This window comes from Eucalyptus grandis, chromosome 10 (assembly GCF_016545825.1).
Source record: "Eucalyptus grandis isolate ANBG69807.140 chromosome 10, ASM1654582v1, whole genome shotgun sequence".
NCBI lineage: Eukaryota > Viridiplantae > Streptophyta > Magnoliopsida > Myrtales > Myrtaceae > Eucalyptus > Eucalyptus grandis.
This window is the reverse complement of record NC_052621.1, coordinates 25,625,799-25,644,236: the sequence shown is the minus strand read 5'-3', so window position 1 is coordinate 25,644,236 and position 18,438 is coordinate 25,625,799. Positions and strand designations below refer to the sequence as shown.

Sequence of the window (18,438 nt, the reverse complement as noted above, 5' to 3'; positions counted from 1 at the left end):
TGGCGTCGGGTGTTAAATAGGAAACGGAGGAGCATTCTCGTACCCCCGCGGTCTTTCGGACGAACGTTCCAGTGATTTGGCGAATCCGGTCGGTCCATCTGGAAACCTCGGACTGGGCCTCGTCAGGATCTTTTCAGTAAGGGAAAGAAAAAACTCGAACTCGTCCCACAAGACGATAAAACGAATTCTGAATTTCTATTTTGTTATCGCCCTTAATTTCCTCTATTATTGATTAAATAAAATTTCGTCCACCCTGGCCAACCCGCTCACGTGGGGGGTTGGCCAGGCCTCTTCATTTTCCTGAACTAGCCTAGTATGCTAGGAGAAGGTTTCACGGAAATTCGAAGTGGGCTCCCCTCCCTTCGAAGGGTTTGGCGGGGAAGCGGGGACGTTGTCCCTTAATCCCAGTTAAACCCCCTATAAATTGGGGCTAAATGGGCACCCTGAATACCCAATTCAGGGTGAAGCAATTTAAGGACATGCTCAGGTCCATGTCTTACGAGCGTTAAGCCCAGCCACTATATTTATCGAAGCGTGGGAGTTGCCTCTACCCAAGATTAGTTTTATAGACGCAAGAGTAACCCTGGGAATTCCCCCTTTTGTCTCCCCACTTTGGACTATTTCGTCCGGGTTTTAAGTTGCATCTTACAGGCAAGATACTCCTGTAAGATTTGACTTAGCAGTTTTAGGTCATGCTCAGGACCAGTCTTACGGGCGTTAAGCCCAGCCACTATATTTATCGAGACGTGGGAGCTGCCTCTACCCAGGATTAGTTTTATAGATGCCAGGGGTAACCCTAAGAATTCCCCATTTGTCTCCCCACTTTGGACTATTTCGTCCGGGTTCTAAGTCGCATCTTATAAGCAAGGTACTCCTGTAAGGTTTGACTTAGCAGTTTTAGGTCATGCTCAGGACCATCCAGTCAATAAATTTAATTGGGTCCCAAATCATGATTTTTTTTTCCCAGATCCCAAATCATGATTACAGCTCGCGTTTATTTTCCGCTAATAAAAAGATACGGTTCGAGGAGCTTCTCCCAAAGCGAAAATATAGCCAATCTGCTAATACGGAGATACTGGGCCAATGACTTCATAGCAATTGGGGTTTTTAGGGTTCATTTGGAAGATTCTCGAGAGAGTGTCTTTAAGACGCAAAGCCCATTATTTGCTTTGAGCAGATAAGGTTTGGTTGGGGCATTTTTCAAAGTAGCTTTGAAAAAGGAAAAACCATGGGGTATGGCCACTGGAGAATGGAAATATATCATCTTGGAAGCAGGCCTGGAAAGCGAATCGTTTGGCAGCGTCGAAGTGGTCGAGCAAGCGCCTAGATCATGGAACCTCTTGCGGCTCAGGGAACAATTTCGTCCCAAAAGAATCCCTTGGGGAAAATTGTCCAAAAGTATTAAACCTACTGCACTTTTTTGTCAATTCAATCCTAAACCTTTTAACTCTTTGCCAATTGAGTTCTAAACATTTTTATTCATTGCCAATTCAGTCCATCCGGCCAATTTTGGCCGGAAAATGCTGACGTGGACGCCGGCGGCGATGTTGACGTGAACAATTTTTCATAATTTTTTTATTATTATTTTTTCCGTTTTTCCCTTCTTTTTTGGCTTTTTCGGCTTTTTTCTTGGCATTTTCCGGTGGCCAGCCACCAGCCATAGCTAGCCAGCTGGCCTCGCCCACCACAAGCAAGGCACGGCCGGGCGAGGAGGAGCCCTCGACCAAGCGTGGCCCAACCGGGGTCGCCTAGGCGAGGCCAACCCTCCCCAAGCCAAGGCGGCCTCGTCAAGCGTCGGCCGGGCGATGGCGACGCCAAGCGAGGCCGCCCTAGCCTCGGCGAGGGCTAGCCTCGCCAAATCGGCGAGGGGAGTCCTCGCCCACCGGCCGAGTGGGCGTCGGCCATCGGCCACAAGCCAGCCCGACTAGGGCGAGGGCCAGCCTCGCCGGATCTGGTCTAGGCAAGGCCGACGCTCGCCCGGGCGAGGGCAAGCCCCGCGAGGGCTCCCTCACCCAATCCGGCGACCGCCTAGCCTAGGGGAGGGTTGGCCTCACCCAAGCGACCCCGGCCGGGCCACGCTTGGGTGAGGGCTCCCCCTCACCGGGCTTCTCCTCACCCGGCCGGGCCTCGCCGTGGCGGGCGAGGCTAGCTAGCTAGTTATGGCCTGTGGCCAGCCACCGGAAAATGCCAAAAAAAAAAAAAGGAAAAACAGAAAAAAAAAATTAAAAAATTAAAAAAATCAAAATATTATTAAAAATTGTCCACATCGGTGCCAGCAGTCCTACGTGACACCGCCGGCATCCACATCAGCATTTTCCGACCAAAATTGGTTGGATGGATTGAATTGGCAAGAAGTGAAAAGGTTTAGGACTCAATTGACAAAATTAAAAGGTTTATGACTGAATTGGCAAAAATGCAATAGGTTTAGAATTTTTTGAAAATTTTCCCAATCCTTTGAAATGTTGAATCAAACGCCCACACTTAATCCTTGTTGTGAGATGTCATTCTTTATATTATGGTAGTTCCAATGATTTTTTCCTCTCCCAAATAATCTTTCACTCATGAAAAGAGTTTGATAATGATTGTTATTGATATTAAACTTTACCCGAACCTCATTTTTCCCATTGCACTATCCACAATTTCATTCTTATCAAGCATTTCAATTGATTATCATTACTTCTTCCCATCCCTTACATGTGGAGAAGATGTTTTATGTGACGGTTGTGTCATTATTGGTTACATAACGTGGTAATAACACGTAGTAAAACAAGTCAATCGAAATCGAAAGCATAACACATTTGACATTAGATAGGATAATAGGCAGATAAAAGTAATAAGTCCATTTCACCATGTCATCATAACCATTCTAGAGATAACATCTCAAAGGCATTTTGAGATGAGGAAGGCCATTTAAGATGGTTTGGTAATGTTGAAGGAAAGCTTTCAAGTGCCCTACGACGCTATGTGAGATTAAAGATTGGATCCATTTGTTAAAAAGGACATGAGAAACCAGAAAAAGATGTGGAAGGAAATGACAATGAAAGATATCACTAACCCAACTGAGTATGATAAGTAGGGTACTATCTATATTTCACAGATAATCTAACAAAGGATAAAATGCAATGGCATAATAGGATTCATACGATGGCACTTAGCAGAATGAGACTCAGTTGTTTTTGTTGCTGTTGCAGGGACAACATTTTGAGGACGAACCTTCTTTCTTAAGTCAATCACGAGAGACCACTCATGTCATTTGACAAAAGAAAGAAGTAGCAGCATAAAAATTGGTCTTTATCTTAACGACAAGGTTTTTCATTTCACATCTGTATTATATCACAAAAAAGAACATGAGAATCCTCCAGATTAATTCGACTTTCACAGCAACTGAATCATGGAGCTTTATATTTCTTTGATACACCTGAGTTGTCTCGAGAAATAGCTAGGTATCTGAAATGATGCAGACTTTGAAGCTCTTGTGCTTCTGACTCATGTTTTCTCTGGCTTTCTTGGATAGATAAGCTCTATCAGCTCACCTAAGGTTGTGCGTGTCGGCTACAATACATATATGTACGTGACTCTGCTCCAAGACGATTTTTCTGTTAGGTTAATATGATTGTAGGATTCCCAAAAAATTCTTTGATTTGACCTTTTTTAAGAAAGTTACAAGCACTCTCATGTTAAAACCGAGTTATAATCACCTCATTTCGGATCAATAACGAGCTTCTGGTGACGTCAGTAGCAGTGGATTTCAATGCCATCAGATAGGAGTCGCCTCCAGTGGAATAGTGAAAATCTGCAAAGAGATAAGACCAAGTTTTGGGATGGAAGTCAAATTAACCAGAAGTCCTCGGTGAAAGAAGCTAGCTTGCCAGAGGAGGAATTATCTCTGCTGGCTTTAACATAAGAATGAGCAAATCCAGATATGAAAGGTCACAAAATTTCAGGTATTCTCATGTAGTTTTGTTTCCTCCACATCTCTCATAGTACAAAAGCCGCTCTCCTGTAATCCCATCACCTTTCAATGATGTAATCCATTTGCATGCCCCTTTCAATTTTACCATCCAGGCAAGAAACACAAAAACTAGAGAAGTCTCCTTTGTTTTTCTTAACATGCCATTGATGCAGTACCGAATATAAGACTTTTCAGATGCTCAAATGATCCAGGACCAAGGCTCCGGTTGTGGTCAGATGAGAGCAATGGAAGAACGAGGACAGAGTTGCAATCGTACATAGGTGTAAGTCCCGATTTTCCTTTCAAGGGCGCTCAATTGGCGTCAGTCCTGCATTCCAAGTGCTTCCCCATTGGGATAGCTCACACTCAATTCGATCATCCCGATCCGTCCAGTTTCCCCAATTATATCTTCCTGTCTATTTTCCTACTGCTTACCAAAGGATGACCTCTCCTCTGAGTTCCCTTAGCTCTTGCAGCGCGACTCAACACCAACTGTGAAGGACCTCTCCACCAAATATGGTCAGATATGATGGCAAAGGATGGAGCAACAATAAAATCTCTTGCATAATTCATGATTCGTTGATGTACTTTGTAGAAGCCACAGCTCATCATATGAAACTTCCTAGCATTGCGTACTAGTAGTTTTGGCACTCTGCTGGTTTTCTCTGAATTCCCTCAGCTACAAAAGAGAGATCATTTTCCCTTGAGAAGGCATCTTCAATCCTCAGATATTAATATGCACAATAAACTCTAAGATAAAAATACGGGCAATAAATTCTTCGTTACCTCTGTGATGTACACATAAAAAAAACACCTAAACGATACAGCTTGATAGTAATTTCACTGGAAATCAAGTGGTGCAATCACACGTTATGGATTGGATGTTAGGAATGTGCTTGCTTTGGTCGTACTATGCTAAACTGGAAAGGCTCCTGATTTGATAATGTTTGTTATTGCAAAGCATTGAGAGGGTTCTTCAAGATTTGAAGAGATTGTTTAGCCAAGCTAAAGAGAGAGTCAACTAATCAACGTGACTCCAATATGAATTGCACCCCAACAGTTCGCATCATTAGTCCATGTAGACACATTTTGAGTTTCGCCGTAATTTTCTTCTTCTTCTTCTACCCATTAGCAGTACTTTAACAGGGATCTCTGTGTTTTCGTAAAATGCTCTTGCTGCAAAGAAAAAGTAAGCATGCTAGGTCTTTAGGTTGACTCAGATTCCAGAAGGAGAAACACTCTGACCGTTGCCCTAAGTGTCTAAACGAGTCATCACCTCTTCCCTTAGTCAGAGGAGGTAAGTAATTGAAGTCAACAATACCCCACATGCTGAAACTGCATATAAGATCAAATTCTCGTATACATGTCGAGCAATCCGACTAGAAAGGAAGAAAATAGTCGACAGTATCTCTTCTGACTTGCTAGAATATTCAAATCTCGGACTAGTTTATATGTTTTCTATCGGACTATGATGTTGTACAACTGACACATGCTAAAGCTGCAACAGATTGATACTGTTCCAGGCACTTATCCCACGAAACGCAAGGACTCGTCTCTTTTACCGGGCAATATAGAACCCATGATGAAGTAAGCAGCTATGGTGATCAATATTTATGGTATCTTCAGGCGTCTTTTGGAACACAGTCGACTGCCTTGAGAAACAGCTATCAGACCAACTCCAGAAACAATCACGAGCACCGTTTTTCTCACTAAGCTCGCTGCGCAAAGTTGCTTCGGCTTCACCAACCTGTAGGGTATGCGGCCCTTTGCTCTGATACTAATTGTAGAGTGCACAGCTTTTTCCATGATACCCCTTTCAAGGATATGCGGAAGCGTTGTGTGGTTACCTGAGAGAATTGTAATAGATAACTCATGACACTAGTTATACTAAATTGCGGTACAAGTATAACACTCAAAATAAACACTCTGACACAACTATTACAATATATCTTCTCTCACCACGCACTCAAAATACTCAAACCCAAACTAGCTAGCTGATACAAGCACACACTCAAACTAACTAGCTGGTCATGTACATACACAGCTATTCTATTTCCCCTTCTCGATCATGGAGGGATAACTCACTTGCACAGAGTTGCTGAGGCTGTGGTGCCTCTCTCTTTGAAGTTCACCTTTGTACCTGGTGACTTGAGGCCCTCTCTGGCGTGAAGCTCACACCTTGCTTTCTCTCTGACGAGACTCTCTTTCTCTCTTAATCTCTTCTTCTCTCGACTTGTGTGGCCTACCTTACGTTGGCACTCCCAAGCCTTACTTGAAGGCTCAAACTTCACCGCCTCACGTCCAGACTTCATGCATGACTTTCATTTTCTTCTTGGCTAAGGAGTCAACAATTGTGGGCTGCAACTTTTCTTTTGACTTTCTTCTCTAGCAACTTGCGGCTTCTGGAGGACAAGAGACAAATCTAGAGAGAGAGAGAGAGAGAGAGGCGGTTCCTCTGCTTTTTGACCAAGAGTTCTTCACTTTTGGTTTCATTCACCGCCTTTGAATATCCAGCATTCTCACTGGAATAAGTCGGCACATCAGAGGCAAAGTCCAACTAGAACTTATCTTATTTTCATATTAGGCGTTGACTCCAACACAACCAGCATATTAGGGGAAGAAACCGGTTGCCTCTTGGGGCTTGATAAGCAAGCAAATATTCAGTTACACGTGTGAGCTTAGGAATCTTGGCTTCAAAATGGCTCGGTAGAGTTTGCAGAAACGGCTGGGGGCTGGCGAACAGCAACGTTCTTGTGGATGGTCGGACTGGCATGGTCAGAGGCTCAGAGTGGATTCGAGCTGTTACCGGAAGGGTTCAAAGAGACAATCAGAGAAACTGGTCGCGTAGTGAGATGGGCTCTGCAGGAGGAAGTTTCCAGGCTTTTGGACTCAGGTGGAATCTAAGAAGTAGCGACACTTTCCAAAAGCCTTTGTGTGATGTCCTACGCTCCAACATGCGATCAATGAGTTTGGAAAAATCCAACTGTGGTCAACTCTCCCTGACAAGCTCCAATATGCAAATCCGGAATTCTAATACGCATGGGGTCAATTTTAAAATTTTTCAATACTTGAGAGATCAAATAATAAATATATAAAAAAAAGGGGTAGATTGGCGCCGCTACCACTATCGAAGTGCCGGCCTAAGTGGCGGGTGGGCCATCTCGCCAACCCAAGCGAAGCCATCACCAATCAAGCAAGGGCCAGCAAGGCTCGCCTAGATCTAAGCGATGCCTTAGAGGCCCGAGTGAGGCTCGCCCAAATCTGGGCGATGCCATGCCCTCGCTCAAGGCCGGCGAGGCCTTGCAAGACCCCCCAACTCCACCACAAGCTGCCACCCACCGTTACCTAGGGCCAGCGATCTCGCCGACCCCCTCCACGGTGGCAGTTGCCTGTCCAACCAAGCAGCCAACCTACCTTTTTTTTTTCAGGTTAAGAATTATTTTAGCTTTTTTATAAAAAAAATTACTATTCTTTAAATAAGATTTAAAGAAAAATAATAAAAAATACCACATAAGATAAATAAATTAATTTAAAAATTCTTCTTCAAGATTTTTTGTTAAACAAATTGACGATATCAACAAAAAGACTTGATTGTACCAATTTGATCAATTTTAAAATTCAATTATACTTTCACGATAAATCTTAAAACTTATACCGCATATATCCCTAAATTTAATACTAAAACTTGAATTACTTTTTGGGAAATCTCAATTAATGACCCGAAATAATTGTTATTCCAAATAATGATCTGAAGTGGCTAATAAGTCTCAAATAAAAACCTAAACCTACCGACCGGCCAAAATGTTCACCGGCCGACGAGCATATGACATTTCCGGGCAATTTTGTCCAAAAAAAATATAGATAGAAATTAATAAACCTTAAAAACAAAACCCCATACTCTTTACGTTCTTCTTCTTATACTCCTCATCTTTTACGTTATGTTCTTTGTCCCCTCTCGTTTGGAGAAGTCAAATTCTCTCTTAATGGAGCAAGATCCTTGGCTTACTCGAGATTTGTCTTTTTCATTGAAACGAAGACAAAAAACAAAAGAAGAAGATGTAAAGAAACAAAGGTAGGGGTTTTTTTGTTGTGTTTCAATTCGTGTTCCATTAATAGAAAATTTCGGTGCTCCAAACGAGAGAGGACAAAGAACGGAGAAGATGAAGAGCAAAAGAAGAAAAACATGAGAACGTGAAGAGTTTTTTTTAGGTCGAAAGAACATGAAGAGTTTGTGGAGTTTTGTTTTTATGATTTGTTAATTTCTCTCTATATTTTTTTTTGACAAAATTGCTCATATTTCGGCCACCGAAAATGTCACACGCTCGCCAGCCGGTAAACATTTTAACCAACTGACAAATTCAGATCCTTATTTTGAGACTTGTTAGCCACTTTGGATCTTTATTTGGGACAATGGCCACTTTAAGATTTTATTTGAAAAAATAAGCTCACTTTGTATTCTTATTTGAGATTTTCCCTTACTTTTTTTCCTTCAATTATTGCAATAGAATATAATTGAATTTATCAAATTAAAATAATGAATAATATTGAATTAATATTTTTAATATAAAATAATTTTATATCCTTTTTATTATTATTATTTATTCATTTATGTATTTATATATAAAAATATTTTTATTATATAATACGTCGAAAGCAGCAAGGAAGACTGATGGTTGATGGGGGAGGAAGGGAAAGAGATGAGGCTAAGAGACACAGCTTTCAAAGACAGTAAGTCGAGCTTGAGCATCAAGAAAGGTGCTTGTTCACACACTACAATAGAAGAACTAGAGAACTCGATCTCTGATCCGATGATGATCATGCAGAAATTGAAAAGCTTGTTCGGATAACTGCTCCTGTTATCTGACACCCTGCAGCTCGCGCCCAGCTCATGAGTACAATGTTTTGTGGGTACCGCAAACCCAATTCTAAAAATGATCGCAACGAGTACAGCACTTGCACATCCGAGGAATCCTTCCAACAAATTGAATTAATCGTCGCAAAAAGAACGAACCAATTGAACTCCCTTGGAACAAAGCAGTAGTAGGCAAATTCTGTGCAATAGGAAAATGGAAAGGTGAAAAAACCGAAAGAATTTGAGGAACCGATATCACAAAAAGTAGAAGTTACTATATATTACATCATATCTCAGATCTCATTACAAGTAGAGAGTCACTGTAGTTATTTAACATTGCCATATCAGACATCGCCATAGACCGCGACTCCCAACTCAGGACACGCAAAAGCCACACAGCAGACGGCACACACAGGCACTCTATATGCATATGTATACACAGGTCGCAGCGCCGACCGTAGATTCACCACCTCTCAACCGGAGATCTCGATGGCCTTGACCTCGGGCTTCTTCTCCTCCACCTTGGGAACAGTGACAGTCAGCACCCCGTTCTCCATCGAGGCCTTCACCTGATCCATCCTCGCGTTCTCCGGCAGCCTGAACCTCCTCATGAACTTGCCGCTGCTCCTCTCCATCCGGTGCCAGGTGTCGTTCTTGTCCTCCTTCTCCATGTTCCGCTCGCCGCTGATCTGGAGCACCCGATCCTCCTCGATCTCCACCTTGACCTCCTCCTTCTTGAGCCCGGGGAGATCCGCCCGGAACACGTGGGCCTCCGGGGTCTCCTTCCAGTCGATCCTCGTGTTCACGAAGGCGGCGTTCTCCCGGAACGTCTGGGGGAAGTTAGCGGCGGTGAGGGAGGAGGAAGGGAAGGGAAAGTCCCTGAAGGGGTCCCAGACGTCGAGGGAGAAAGGGTCGAAGACGTTGCTGCGGCGGCCGCCGAACCAGCTCGGGACGAGCGACATGGCCGTCGGGGATGATCACCGGCGAACACGCGAGACTGAAGCCGAGAAAGTGCTGGAGAGAATGCTTGAACTACACTAGAACTGCTATCGGCAGACGATGATGAGGATTGGGAAAGGAGAAGTCGGGGTTAAATAGGAAAGACAGGAGCATTCTCGCACCTTCGCGGCCTTTCCTGTCTCGACCGTAAATAGCGAACCCGGTCGGATCGATCTGGAAACTGAGGACCGGGCCTCGTCCAGGATTTCGTCGGTCAATTGAAATGGGCCGGACCACGATTGGTCATGTCCGCCGAATCATCGACGGAACGAATCGTCTCTCACCATGGTCCTTGTCTTCCTCCATTTTTTTATTAAAAAGAATTCATCCAATCGGTTTTTCCGAATTAATTGATTCTACGATAAATCTCGGCTCATGTTTATCGTCCGACCAATTAAATTAGGCGATTAAAGGAATTTTTCGATTCCTAAAAAAAATATATAGTCATTCTGCTAACAGGAGTAATGCTAGTGGGCCAATGACAGTCTAGCAATGGGCTTTTTAATCCCTGTTGTGAGAGGCCATTTTCTACTAAATCGTGATCCTAATTTCCTGTTCGAATTATCCTTTTATTAATCTGAAACAGTTGCTAGCGATTATTTTTCTTAAATTTTAACAAAACCTCAGTTTTCCCATTGCACCATCGTGGCAACATTGATAATTTCGATTGGTTATCATTACTTCTTCCCATTCCATGCATATGGGAGAGATGTTTTTGGTGTCAATCACGCCATTATCTATCAACTCTGGTGACGGTAGTACATGATATAACAAGTCCGTCCAAAGTGAAAAAATATTAGACTCACAGCACATAAATAATAATGATTGGTCAATTTTACCACACTATCACAATCTCGTACTGTAATTATTACGTAAGATTATTTCTCCTGCATTCTGTTATCACTTTCTCACGTTTCTTTCCTCACTTTCACACGCTCATTGCGCAACTATCCTCCTAAATCCCTAATCATGTGAGTGGACAAAATATGAATGCACAGGCAATCAAGAGGAAAAATCACCAAATTAAAGGTGTTCTAAACATTTTATCCTCTCAAGATATGAACGACTTGTCTCGCACGATTAATACATGAAAAATGAGCATTAGTCAAGTCATATATTTGAAATTGAATACGATATGTATTAGTCAAAAAATTGTACAAAGCACCAAAAAATTTAAGGATAATGACACAAATAATCCTTGAACTTTGATCCAGTGTGTGATGTGATATTGGACTAAATTATACATATACCAAAAAATTATGAACCATATTGAATAAATTGAAATTTCGAAAACTATATTGCATATTGAGCTAAAGTTAATGGATCATATTGAATTAATTAAAAGTTCATAAACTACACCACACATTGGGCTATAGCGCAATGATCATTTATGTTATTTTCCTCAAATATTAAAGTGTTCTTTTTTGTCCTTTCAATAAATAGAAATTATGAATTTTTTAGGTCCATTGAATAGTCACGATACTTTCGACCCAGAAAAATAAAATAGTCTCAGCACTTTATTCTGGCCGGAAAGTTGCTTTTTTTTTTCCAAGATTTAGCCGTAAAAGACAAATTGATATGTCCCTCAGTCCCTGTATCCCCCCCCCTTTCCAAAATATGTTGGTCATCACAATGACATGACAAAAGTGGATGCCGTCGGAAAAATGATAACGAAGGCGAATCACGTAAAACGAAGAAAATACACGCCGAGACATTCTCCTCGAAAGAGTCTGCTTTTTTAAGTAATTAAATTAAAAAGGATTAACTTTGAATGTGTTCATTATCTGTGTTAGATAAGATCATTACTTTAAAATTGAGAATTATAAAATATGCTTAACAATATGCCTAGAGACAATTATCGAAAAGGTCATGTTTTGTATATGTACACGTGACGAAAAAAAAAGGAGGAAGGAGGAAGGAGGAGGAAGAAGGAGGAGCGGCGGCGGAGGAAGGAGGAAGGAGGAGGAAGAAGGAGCGGCGGCGGAGGAAGGAGGAAGGATTACTTTAATGAGCAAATTCCGAATTCATGATATATGCTTTATTAATTTTGCAAATGAATTAAAGTGCAAGTCAAAACGCCATTGGATTGAATGGAGGATAAGTAATAATTAGAATAAAAGATTGCTGGTAATGGATATGTTCTTATTTATAAAAATCATATACTTGTACTAAAATTGCCATCACTATCAATCCAAAAGATCTTTGCTTATGAGACTAATGACGACAATGTGACACGTTGATGTGACACCTTTTATCATTAGAAATTTTAAAGCATGATAAATTATTTTAAAGTAAAAGAAATTATTTTCATTAAGAAAAATGGCTAAACAATCTTCTTCCCCGTTCATGGATATATAATTTAAAGAGACACTAAACTTATATCATGATCCGATGAGGGCAAGAAATGATTATTACGGTAAGAGAGCTTAAATAAGATGCGACTCTTGATAGGTTTTTAGAATGGTTAAAAGGATATAAATAAATCGGGTCACGTGTTGAATAGGGAGAGTAATGCCTACAATACTAATAAGTATGTTAATTTCTTGAGAGGGGAATTTTGTGACATTTGAAGTCTTGCCTTAGAAGGAAAAAGTCATTTTAAGTGATTCATAAGCCGATATCCACCTTTAAAATAATCACCACTTTTTGCAACCGAATCGCGATGATCCGAATCGCGATGTTTGGCCCATGTGGAACAAGCCGAATCGCAATGTTAGGTCTCTTGCCGGCGTAGAGATGCCGATAGTGATCATTCAAGGGCAGATCATGGATGATGATCCGATTGTCTCAATTATTGTACTCCTTGCATAATTGACCCTATCATGAACGGTGCCCCAATAATATCTTTACATAAGAGTTATATCTTGCTGTTCACATTCTATACATGTCCGAATCAACAAAGACAAACGAGGACGACGATACCTCTTTATTATCCTTTTTTTTTTCTCGGGTACCTCCAAAAGAGAAGGATCATTTTTTCTTCTGTCATCTCGTCTTTTTCTTTATCTTTTGGAATCAAAAGCAAATGCTTTTGCCTCCTAACTACAGGTTTTTTCTTTATCCAATTGCGAACGTGCCACGCTCTGCAGAGTCAACTTTTTTTTTTTTTTTTGCGCTATACTTCTACTCTAATTTTGCTTTGAATGACGCGACAATAGTATTCATTTCAACATTTTATCGAAAAGGCACCATGTCATAAAGAGTGCTCGTTGACCGTTAGCTTGAGAATCAGCTCCGATCATGGTAGCTTAGCGACGAAAACTATAATCATCAAGCCCGATCTAGGTGGATCGAGCTCTCAAAGTGAGTACTCTAGATAACTATATAAAAGTAAAGATGATTTGAAAGAGCTCTTAACCTATTATAATATTACAAGACTTAACCTACCCGATATGGGTCTTAGTTCCTCCCTCATTCAAAGCATTGCAGGCAATACTCCCTCTATTCAGCGTGTGACGACTGTCTTTTCTTGCCCCTTGCCATTCTAGAAGTATGTTAAAAATCACAAATTGTTCGAGCCATCTTGCTCTCTAGTAATCACCTTACACCCACTTCATATCGGATGTGAGTCTAGTCTTTCCACGAGTCATGCATCTCCTAGAGGTGGTCAGTGGTCTTGCCCTAATGCAATTTGTAACCACCTAGTCCGTTCTATGTGGTCACGCCCCTAAAATAAATTTTCCTAAATGATCATGAGATGGTGACCATGTAGAGACGGATCTCACTTGTGGATAGCATCATAAGGCTTCATCCATTCAATGTGGGATTTAAAGTTTCACAAAAACAGCTATCGTTGCAAGTTTGAAATTAGTAGTACACTCATGAGACGATCTTTATGCATGATAGCACACCAATAAGCTACCGTAAAGTGTTTGTGTTTTCCTGAAATCTCAACTTTTAAAACTTCTCTAAATCAAGGTTTCAGAGTACTAATTATGTCTCAGATAGACATTTAATAACCGTTGTGGTACTCCTATGCTAACCTCTAACTCATAAACGGGATGGTTGTGATTGAACCTTCCCTTTCTTTTCCTAGGATAATGTTTCCCACATAGAGAGAGATAGAGAGGATGATTTGGATCAGCCAAATACCTCATCACTATGTACTCTTCACATGTACAATGTGTCGGCGACAACTCAATATTGCAGCAATGTGATGATTCAAGCGTGATGGAGGCGGCGGCTTAGACGCGGTGGCGATGCAATTTCAGGAGGGTGTATAGAGAGAGGGCAAAGGAGGATGAGGATGTGGGTTGTGTGAGAGAGAGGGAAGAGAGAGAGAGAGGAGAGAGGAGAGAGGTTTTTCTTATCCTCAAAAAATCAACAGACATGTGTATCGAAAATCTTAAGACTTATTGTAAATATATAATTGTTTTTGAAAGCTTATAAAAAGTTTCAATTCACTTCCAAAACTTGTCAAATTAATGAAATTGAGTTCTTTAATTAACTCAATTCAACTTGGTTAACGGAAAATGCTAGTATAGTCTTTTGATATTTCCTCTCTCCTACACAGTAATAACGTGACTAAAATATGAATTATAAGACTATAAAGATGTCATTTTGGTGGGTTCCCAATGATGGTGGGGCGATGGCAGCAACGAGGCTTGCGGCCCTCAGTCGCCTAGTATCTAACCCCCTTCTTTTAATTTAGATTTTTTTTTAATTTGATATAAATCAGATTTGTACCAAAACAATGTTATTTTATCCACGTCACTGCCACATAGGATAGAGAAAATAATAAAAAAGAACCATGTTGGCATTTTTTGTTAGCTAAGTTGAACGGAATACATGAAATGAATTGATTATACCAATTTGACAAGTTTTATGAACTAATTATATTTTTAGCAAATTCTAAATCTCAAGTCCACTTTTTGTGACAAGTTTTGAGATATTAAGTGTATTTATTCCAAAATTAAATTGGGGTTACCTAGATGTAAAATTTCTTTAGAAATTCCATTCATTAAGGGTCATGATTGAGTGGGTCGAATTAGGCTAGGCCATAAGGTTGGGCCTAAACTATAGTGATGAAATTGTTATACACAAATCTTTAGACTAGACTAGACTTGGACCCCACTCGGGTGATGCTGAGCTTTCTTACTAATGTCATTATCCAAACTTGTACAAAAAATCTTTGAGCCTTAATGACTGGATTCGGACCTAGACAAGCCTATGGGGGAGCCAGATCAATGATAAGAGAAAATTTCCTCAAATTAGAAATGGAGGAAAATACAACCTTTCTATTTACCAAAAGACCTTATTTGTGATCTCAATGAGAGGTTTCCTGATGAACCAAGTGAAAAGTGCAACCAATGTATTGATAAGCCCTCTCAAACTCCACCTAATGACAAATTCTGGTGCACCTAATTTGTTCTTTTTAATTTTCAGGACTTGCACAGTACACTATTAGAGTTGCTTTCTTATTTTGTTATTGTTTGTTCTGAAGGCTGAAAACAATCTACTTAGTAAGTTTCTGATATTTATTCTTCGATAACGGAAATGAAAAAGATATTTTTTAATTCGAAAATATGTCAATATTTTTTATATTTTTGAAAAGCGTCAAATGTTTTTTCTCGAACTAACACCCGAATTTCAAGGGCCGCTAAATTTGCAAAACAATAATACCATGCAGCCCTCCCAAATGTTAGGGAAGGTATATTTACCCGCATTTAAAAATGAAAGGGAGGAAAGTACCAAGGAAAAAAAAATATCTGAATTAAAAACACTTTTTTGCCACCGACCAAGTTAAGGGGGGAAAAAGGTAAATAATAATTCACTTATACAAATAAAATACCAATATCACGTGACAAGGTCAACTTTATTATGTGAATCTGTGGATGAATCATTCATTAGCAAATAATAAAACTCGGGTGCTTCTTTGATCCGCCATGTAATGATGACATGCTCGTGCTCGAGCCTCCTTTTGTTTGGTGCGCAGGTGCTGGCCGGGTCATGCCTTTCCGCCTTACGTTTCCCTTTACCCCCATTGCCCTCCCCCTTTTGAGGCTTTTCAAACACTGAAAGTGAAGATCAGTAGCTTTTTTATATCATGATGTACTCGTGGGCGCGTTTCAAAAGCTTGCATCTTTTTATATCTCCTTTTTAATCTTTTTCATAGGATTCATGGGCCATGGCGATCCCTCGAAGAGTCTTCAGACATTTATTTCGTGGGGGAAGCTCTTGGGTTATTTTATATGAGGCTATTATGACGCTTTGGACGAGATTACACCGTGTTTGGTAGAGATGATTGTTAGAAATGATTGTAGAAAATGATTTCTTATATGAATAGTTGGCAAGGGAAAGAAGGGGTTAGAAGAGATCGGTGTGGATCTATGTAAGTATGTTGTATTCGAATCCCTTTTCATGCTACATGTGATATCCGACTTTTTTATATTGATTATCTCCACAATTACAAGCAAACTGTCATATCCATATTCATCAGCTTAAACTCCATCCGTGTTCTACATGGCCCTGAGCAAGGGATGTTGTGATTTGAACGTGTTATCTTGCATTCCTATTTTCAATTCAATTAAGGTCGCCACTTTTGAAACACATTTTGCATGCTTCTACTTTTCACAAGTCTAAAAGAAAATTAACACCTTATAGGCCTAGCAAAGGGCTATTAATCCAAAAGAAAATGGGTGTGCTCTTTTCAGGACTCACTTTAGACTCTTTCATTTGCTTTAATTTCATATAATTTGTGCCCATGGAATCCGATGTCCATTAGTGAAACTTTCATAAGCTAGATCATATGATTAGGCTTTCCCTATATCAGCAAGTCAATAATTGGACTAAAGACCCTGCCAAAAAGCAAATAGTTGACTGTGCATTCGCAAATTATTGAGCCTACCACAACATTCACAAAAGAGACAAGTTGGCACACTAAAAACTGCCTACCATCCGAATAAACTTTAACCATTTTGCTTAATATAAATTCATTTCGCATTTTGATTTTTTAGACCTCAAACATCTAATAAATTTATAATATAATTTTTTTACACGTGGATTTTAATATATTTTTATTAAAAAACGATCCTACAAATAATGATTCCAAATTATTCAAATAAGTCTATTGTCATTCATCATGGATAGACTCAAGAAAAAAAAATTCATCTATTTTTTTTTTAGTGACCCGAGTGCGCCGTACAACCGGTAGTCGGCGGCGTAAACCCGAGGCCCCGCAGGAACTCAACTCCCACAAGCCGCAAGTAAGTCGCACAAATGACGAGATGAAGAGTTGAACTCAGCTTTGTAGGTGGCCAGCATGCAACTCCACCATCTTTGCCACCAACGGGGTTGGTAACAAAATTCATCTATTTTTTTTTTTTTTTTATGACCCGGGAACCCGCACGGCCGGATAAAAAAAAATTAATCTATTCATTTCGTGGAAAACATATAATTTTAAAATATTTATGCCATTTTTAAAAGTAAATATACGAAAAAAAGATCGTTCATTTTTATAATATTTAAATTTTTCATATTAATATCTATAATAACCATAATATATTTTTTTATTAATTAATCATGCGATGCTTCATGTTTCGCGGAAAAGAGAGAGGCAGACAACCAAAAAAGACAAAAGGATCACCTGATAACGCTGGGCTACATAATTACATTATTCTTTTATCTCACAAACTCAGCAGCTCAACTCCCCCATCATCACCACACGGACCAAATGGGCAAGAAAGTCACATGAAATCTCCTCCCTCAAGCGGGGCCCCCATCCCACCACCACCACCTTAGCCCTCATCAAATCAAAAGAACCTCGGACCCCACCACCCGCATTATTAAAATTACTGAGAAAACCTTTTCACGTCAAAGTCTTTGTTGATAACACCCCGCCCCATCCCATCCCATAAAAAGAACGCTGCAAATTAGGTTGGCTATGTGGGCCCCCCGGGAACATACCCCCCGCGCCTCCATGATGTGACGTCCCGATATGATATTAATTCTGATCTTTTTCCTTCTTTTTTAACTTTTCGATTGGATCTTGAATATTCCTAGAATGCCCTTGGGTTTAATTAAATAAAGGGTTCGCACCTATTGAATCTAAAAAAATCTTATTTTTTTTTTTTTATGGCAAGGAACCTTTAAAGTATGTCTGCCAAGATATATTTACCTAAAATTTTCCTTGCATTGACGTGTTACCCTGCGTTAACATTTCGTTACGTGATTTTTCAGCCAAAATAACGTCATTATCACGTGAATAATGGATCAATATTATTTGCTTTATGATGTTTATATAGACATATTTTTAATGATTTTTATTGACAAAACTTTGACATAAGATAATATGCATTACATAAGTGCAAGTTTGGAACTTTTAGTGTCATAGAAAAAATTTAAGCTAAATGGATCATGGTGGATATAATTTAGAGTTTTTTTTTTATATATTTTTTGCCCTTTAAATAAACTCAACTTATGCACTCCTTGTTTATGGAAAAATCTTACGTGTGAATACAAACCTGTGCGTGACAAGTTAATTGCCGTTTATTTAAATTTTTATTTTAAATACAAAAAAAAGTATGGTAGTAATTTATTTATTCATGTACCTGTCATCGATTTCACAAAATGCCTTTGTGTACGAAACAAGCTATGCCGGCACAAAAGAATAAAAACAAATCATGATGTATAAGTT

At 39.9% G+C, this 18,438-nt stretch overlaps 1 protein-coding gene across 1 annotated transcript; it reads right to left on the bottom strand.

Annotated features, from left to right (window-relative positions):
* Positions 1-9,059: 9,059 nt before the first annotated feature.
* On the bottom strand, positions 9,060-9,879 carry LOC104422425 (18.1 kDa class I heat shock protein). Its single transcript, XM_010034748.3, has one exon. It carries the CDS (start codon positions 9,764-9,766, stop codon positions 9,278-9,280), a length of 489 nt encoding a protein of 162 aa, XP_010033050.1. The 5' UTR covers positions 9,767-9,879; the 3' UTR covers positions 9,060-9,277.
* Positions 9,880-18,438: the final 8,559 nt, after the last annotated feature.